General features: G+C 31.1%; 1 protein-coding gene across 3 annotated transcripts; it reads right to left on the bottom strand.

The window, feature by feature from the left end:
• Positions 1 to 1,176: 1,176 nt before the first annotated feature.
• Positions 1,177 to 6,063, bottom strand: LOC112707990 (probable LRR receptor-like serine/threonine-protein kinase At5g63710). Of its 3 annotated transcripts, none has more exons than XM_025760063.3 (13): positions 5,950 to 6,063; positions 5,543 to 5,644; positions 5,230 to 5,362; positions 5,061 to 5,132; positions 4,695 to 4,838; positions 4,428 to 4,499; positions 4,268 to 4,333; positions 4,098 to 4,168; positions 3,859 to 4,002; positions 3,124 to 3,465; positions 2,609 to 3,006; positions 1,868 to 2,089; positions 1,177 to 1,594 (listed from the first exon to the last, which is right to left on the bottom strand). In XM_025760063.3, the coding sequence occupies exons 2-13, from the start codon at positions 5,628 to 5,630 to the stop codon at positions 1,568 to 1,570; spliced, it is 1,779 nt and encodes a 592-aa protein (XP_025615848.1). In that variant the 5' UTR covers positions 5,631 to 5,644; positions 5,950 to 6,063; the 3' UTR covers positions 1,177 to 1,567. The 3 variants fall into 3 exon arrangements, with proteins under 3 accessions (XP_025615848.1, XP_025615847.1, XP_025615849.1); XM_025760062.3 differs by having other exon boundaries at positions 1,741 to 2,089; XM_025760064.3 differs by lacking the exon at positions 5,950 to 6,063 and having other exon boundaries at positions 1,741 to 2,089; positions 5,289 to 5,362; positions 5,543 to 5,649.
• Between the last annotated feature and the right edge of the window lie 353 nt (positions 6,064 to 6,416).

Here is a 6,416-nt window from a genome sequence, read left to right on the forward strand (position 1 = left end):
TTTTTTTTTAATAGGTCACATAACCAAAACCTTAGTCCTGATCTGGTTGAATAGTTTAGCCGTACCAATTTTTTAAGTTTTGGATTTGATCGAGTCATAATAAAATTGGATCAAACTTAATTAAAATTGGGCCATGAATATTGCAATGTGTATTTTATATTATAATATATATTTAATATGAATAGTTAATTTGATGGCTAACTTTTAATATATATATATAAAGATATAATATTAATTGATTAGCAATACTTTAGAAAAAAAATATAAAGTGGAATACTTTTTAGTATCCTATTAATAATTAACAATATCAAGCCTAGACAAAACTGTAGAGAAACTAACTTGAAATTCATGATCTGGCTAATAAATAGGTAAAGATTTGACACCAAGTTAAATGTTATATCTCTGCTTTAAACCATGTGTTTTTTTTTTCTTTTTTTGAAATTAATTGGTAATTAAACTAATCGGATCATGTCAGATTAAATTCAAAATTAACTCACAAAAGTTAAATTCAGTTGACTACTCGATTCGTTAACAATTAAATTTAAATGTAGATTTATATTCAATTCACCAAAAGATCACAAATTACTTCAAATTTATGAGTTAGTTCAAAATCACAAACTTATTCAAATAAGATACACATAATTTTTATAGAGTATAAACTATATATAAAAAAGACTACTAACTATATATATTGCATTTAGTCCATCTCCTCTATCATAATAATTCTTTATGTATATAAAGATAATTATAATCTTTATATCAAAAGATCGTTACAAAATATGTTTCACATTTATTAAAATTTAAAAATATAAAAATGATTGATATATTTACAATGTAAATGTTTATAATAAATAATAATATATAGGGCAAAAAACCCTAATAAGCCACATCAAGAAGGGTGTAACGTAAATACGTCAAACTGAAAATCGTTTCAGCAATAAGCCAGACGCTATTTTTCGAACTAAGGTTTGTGTAATTCGAACCAGTTCGGTTCGAATTACTAAGGCCAGACTCTCTCTCTATAATTCGAACCTCCCTAGTTCGAATTATGTGCACTCAAGGTTCGAACCGACCTGGTTCGATTTAAGAAGAAAATTCAGGTTGTAATTCGAACTGCCCCAGTTCAAATTACTCTCACTGGTTTTTTGCCCTAATATATAATTATAATTATATATATAAAATAATCGAGTCAATTTATAAGTCATGAGCTAAACTTATCTAAATTTAAGTTGGTTTTCTAACTTAATTGTTAATATACAAATTCAAATTCAAACTCAAATTCGATTCACAAATTCACGAACCTAGCATATCGAATTATTAAGCAGTGAATTCAAATAAACTAAGAGTCCGCTTGTCTCAACTGTAGCCCTATTTGTAACGCTATTCTGTACAAAAAGATGTATTCTACTTCCAATAGGAGTTAAATAATAAAATGAACTTCCACCCTTCATGGGTTCACTGGCAAAATCCACCTTATATATGCTTGTTTCATGTTCAAACTTTTGTTGAAATGCCGTTTCTTCGTATAAAAGTTTCATGATCCAAATCCAATGCTCCTCCCTCGCCTTCAGAAACCACAATGCATGCATTTTCTCTAAAACATTTATGTACCAAAGTATCAGTACAAAATTAAAATAATTAGCAATCTTTCTATACAAATATAAATACTACAAGCTTTTCAACATAGCCTAATAACGCACATGTATATATATCTATATTTAATTTTACAATAGCACATACATTTAGACCCCATCATCAGGTAGCTATGCCCTTTTTATCTTGCTGCTGAAAGCCTTATAGCTTCTTGATCAAGGGTTGAATATTCAGCAGTCCAAACAAACTGGTGAGACATGAGTTGATTACTAACCTCTTCTTCATTATTATGTTGCTCCAATTCATTCCATCTCTCTTGCAAACCCACTCCTTGAAGCATTTTCACTATCTCTGACATTGTGGGACGCTCCTCTGGGTAGTTTCTTGTGCAAAGCAATGCAACATGAATTATTCTCTCTACTTCCTCTGAATCATATGTCTCTAGGTTTCTATCTACTATGTCCTTCACCCTGTCTTCCTTCAATAGTTTTTTTATCTGTTTCCATAACATTCATCAACATAAAAGGTAAACAAGTTAACTGAACTAAAATTTCATTTTGGGTGTCGACTTTGTATGCACGATTTATTTTAGTCCTTAACGTTTTGAAATCACTGTTTTGGTTATCGATATTGCACTACTTAATCTATCATTTCAGTCTCATCGTTGTGAATTAGCTAATGTGTCACGTTATCATGACCACGTGACGCGCCATGATATTGTAACAGGTTAGCAAATTTGTAACCATGGACCTTAAAATAACTACTAGTACACAGTTTCAAGGACCAAAATGCTAATTTTAAATTGTTGAGGACTAAAAAGAATTATACTTACAAAATCAATGGCCAAATAAAATTTTGTTCATCCACTTATTTTTCTATTCAAAACCTCAAGTTATAGAGAATCAATTAAGTAGAACTAAGATCAACACCACCTATGTAAGAGGATATATGTCAAATCTAAGCAGGTAGTAAAGTTAATTAAATAATGATAAAGCAGGTGTGATTCAGACATTACATGATCAAGCAGAAGAACATCCTCCTCCTCCTCTTGAAGCCGAAATAAGTCAACGGCACGTTGACCGGTGACCAATTCAAGAAGTGTTATACCATATCCAAACACATCAGTCTTCTCTGATGATTTTCCGGTGCACAAGTATTCTGGTGCTATATGACCCATTGTGCCTCTCACTTGAGTAGTAACATGAGTCACCCTTGTATCAACAAGTTTAGCTAGGCCAAAGTCTCCAAGAACAGCTTCAAAGTTATCATCTAACAAAATATTTGCGGCTTTCAAATCACGGTGAATTATCTTAGGGTTGCATTGATTATGTAAATAATCTAATCCATGTGCTGTGCCAAATGCCACATTTTTCCTCATTGCCCAGTCTAAACCTTTCTCACCTTCTTTTAAATCTGATGCAATATATAGATACACAAATGTGTTACAATCCAATATGATTTACCTTGAAGTTTGAACCTACATGATGATGTAGATAACTGCCATATATTAGGGGTAAAATGTCAATTTACCTCTCAATTGATATGCTACACTTCTATTTTCCATGAAAGGGTACACTAGGATTCTTTCAGCTGAGGTTGTACAGTATCCAATTAATCTTAGCAGATTCTTATGAACTGCAACACTTATAAGTTGAACTTCTCTTTGGAATGCAGCTTCTCCACCAGGAGCCTGATAATCGGCGAGGCGTTTCACGGCCACTTTTGTGCCATCTGAGAGTACTCCTTTATAAACTTTTCCAAATCCTCCTGTGCCAATTACATTGCTTTTGCTGAAATTTTTAGTCGCGTGTTGCAGTTCACGCCATGAAAATCTTCTCAGTTGCCAAAAGGAAATTTGGCTCTCATCTTCACCTGCAAATTTCACAAGGTACTTAACTTCTGTTATAAGTTTTCTAGATGCCATCACATTTATGATGCTTTGAAGGTATCTAAAATCATTCATATACATATATGTGCACAAATGTTATTTTGCATTTTAATTAATAATTAACAGAGGCATATTATAGGCTGACAATTTAGTTAACAAAATTTTAGTATGTGAAAATTCCATTTCTAATAATGTGGATATGTGAAATTTTATAAAGAAGTGTCTTTCAAGTATCATGTGCTTGTTTCATTCTTTCGGGACAAAATTATCGGCATTTCAAACTTTATTAGCAGATAAATTTGTGGTTTACTTGTTATTAATGTGTGCTATGAGAAAAGAAACTTGCATTGAAGGGAATGCTTTTTTTTTTTTCTTACCTGAAACATCAAAAAAGACATCAGTTTTATGTCTGTGCATGTGATGGTATCTATATACAAAGATAGCCCCAAGAATTATCAGTGCAAATAAACCACAACTTGCAAAACCAACAATCTTTACAAGTTTTGGTTTGTTGGTTGAACCTGCAATAAGAGGGAAAAATATAAGCACCTCTTCTTCTTTCTTAAACATTAGTTAAAGCTATGTGGACAAAACATAGCAGTTTATGCAAACAAACCAGAAAGTGAAGGTTTAGAAGCACAAGGCTGATCCAAGCTAGAGCCGCAACGAAGAAGTGTGTTCGAAAAACTGAAAATTAAAATTCAATAAAAATGAAGATTAGAGGGACATTAATTGAAAGTCAGAAAATACTCAGCAAGTTGTATATGAAGCTGTAATGAGATTTACTTAAATATTGGAAATGAAAAGAGTGGCATTGGGACAGTTCCAGTAAGACCATTAGATGAAAGATCCCTGTGAAACAAAAAACATTTATAAAATATATAGAAGCGCCATTGTGTATACAATATAAGGATAAGTTTCATGCAATCAAGAATAGTGTTCTTACAATTCTGCCAATCCAGTAAGGTTTGCAATTGTATCTGGAATATGTCCAGATAACTCATTCCCTTTCAACAACCTGGATCACAAATGAGATCATCACGTGAGAAACTCGTTCTAGTACTACCTCCGGTTACAATAACTTTCATTTTAACTTTTTATTTAGTACATTCATAAATTTATGTATCTTGATACAGATTGTATTGATGTTATTGTGAATTGGAAGGAGCATCCTTTTTAGACATTAAGGAGGAAAAGGCCTTTGGAAAAGTACAGATGCTTTAGACTCGAAAGTCTGCCCCAAGTAGCCGGGACAGAACCTCTGAAATTATTTTCAGCAAGATTAAGATATTCGAGGCGCGTTAAATTGGCGATGTAGTCAGGTAAAGGGCCTGCAAGATTGTTGTCCTGCAACTCCCTGCATGTAGAAAGAGTATCCCACCAGGTTACTTTTATGTACCAATAAGTCAATAACATTTGATCAAACACTTGGTGAGCACTTTATATATGAACAATAACATTTATAGCATACAGGAAAATGTACTTGAGATAAGTTATGGTAATCTGATTCTTGGATTCGTACAATATCAGAATTATCAAATCTCATTAAAAATGTGAATCTATGACAGTAACAACATACAAGCTAACCAAGTATTTCAATTTGGCAATTGAGGGAGAAAGTGTTCCAGAAAATCCTTTTGATGCCAAGTTCCTGCAAGAAGAAACTAATGCATTGTCAAAACTCAGAATAAGAAAAAGAAAGGGAACACAAAAAAAAAAATGAATATATATACAGATTTTGAACCTACAGAGATATAACATGTTTGTTGCTACAATCAACATTAGACCAACTATAGCAGGGGCTCACAAAAAAACTATTCCAATCTTTAATTTGATTGTTGGAATCATTGAGGGCCCTCAGAAATTCAATCAATGCTTCCCCTGTATATATATATGAACATCCAAAATTGATAAGTGTTAACATAAATATGGATGAATTAATCATATCTTTATAATTTGTAATTCAATTAATACATCAGTGTATGACTTATAATGTATGCTGAGAACGCTAATAATTTTTCATTAAGAATTTAACTTACGTGGACAAATTTAATTAATTACCTTCCACATCAGGATCTGTGATTGGATAACTGTGCCTCAATACACTCAGAAATATCAACCAACTTGAAAATATTTTGAGTTGAAACATATTAGAAACTTCGCCTGAAAAAATTAGAAAAAATCAGCTTAGTTAAATTAGAGGTTCCAAGAGGATTAAAAAAGTTGACAAATTTTTTTATTAAGATTAACTATTTCAAACACAAAAAATTAAACAAGGTAATGATTTGATAAAATAATACAAGTTTTCATGCAACTTATTAGAGTGACAAGTAAATGATTAAATTTATTTGTAACTTTGCAATTTAATGAAATAAATTACAAACTTTGTAACCATGCAAATAAGTACTTCAATTCATTGATGAGAATCAGTATCAGCATAGATATGAAAGTGACAAAACTTATATTACCAGTTTGAGTCAAATATTATGCTTGAATTTGCAGAAGAAGAAGAAGCAGCAGCAAAGAGTAGAATGAATGAATGATGCAACAAAGATCAAAGTGATAAATTGAGTCACCTGAGGTATATGGTTGTTGGTTGAGTGCATAATAGGGGACCCACATGCCAATGACAAAAACCGAATCATAACTAAATTTAAATATATACAAATTCAAGTTTAACACCTAGCCTACACATAAAATTAAAATTAATTGTTCTATATAATTTTACTAAATTTATAATTAAGTTTTTATATTTTTTTATTTGAGAATTTATATTGCTTCTAATTTTGTAATTAGGATTTTTTATGTCAAAAATATTAAAATTAACGGAATATTTATCTCAAAAAATATGCAGAAAATGTTTTAATTAGGTTTTTAATTATAAATACTTTCAATTTATAAAAGAATATTCAGTTAATTCTAATATCTTTTAGAC

This window comes from Arachis hypogaea, chromosome 8, assembly GCF_003086295.3.
Source record: "Arachis hypogaea cultivar Tifrunner chromosome 8, arahy.Tifrunner.gnm2.J5K5, whole genome shotgun sequence".
NCBI lineage: Eukaryota > Viridiplantae > Streptophyta > Magnoliopsida > Fabales > Fabaceae > Arachis > Arachis hypogaea.

Excerpts from the sequence above, each read along its gene's own strand:
- LOC112707990 (XM_025760062.3), bottom strand. The coding sequence starts at position 5,630 with ATGTTTCAACTCAAAATATTTTCAAGTTGGTTGATATTTCTGAGTGTA. Across the intron at positions 5,363-5,542 it reads CACAGATCCTGATGTGGAAG|GGGAAGCATTGATTGAATTT; the intron begins GTAATTAATTAA and ends ATATATATACAG. Across the intron at positions 4,839-5,060 it reads TTGAAATACTTGGTTAGCTT|GGAGTTGCAGGACAACAATC; the intron begins GTATGTTGTTAC and ends TTCTACATGCAG.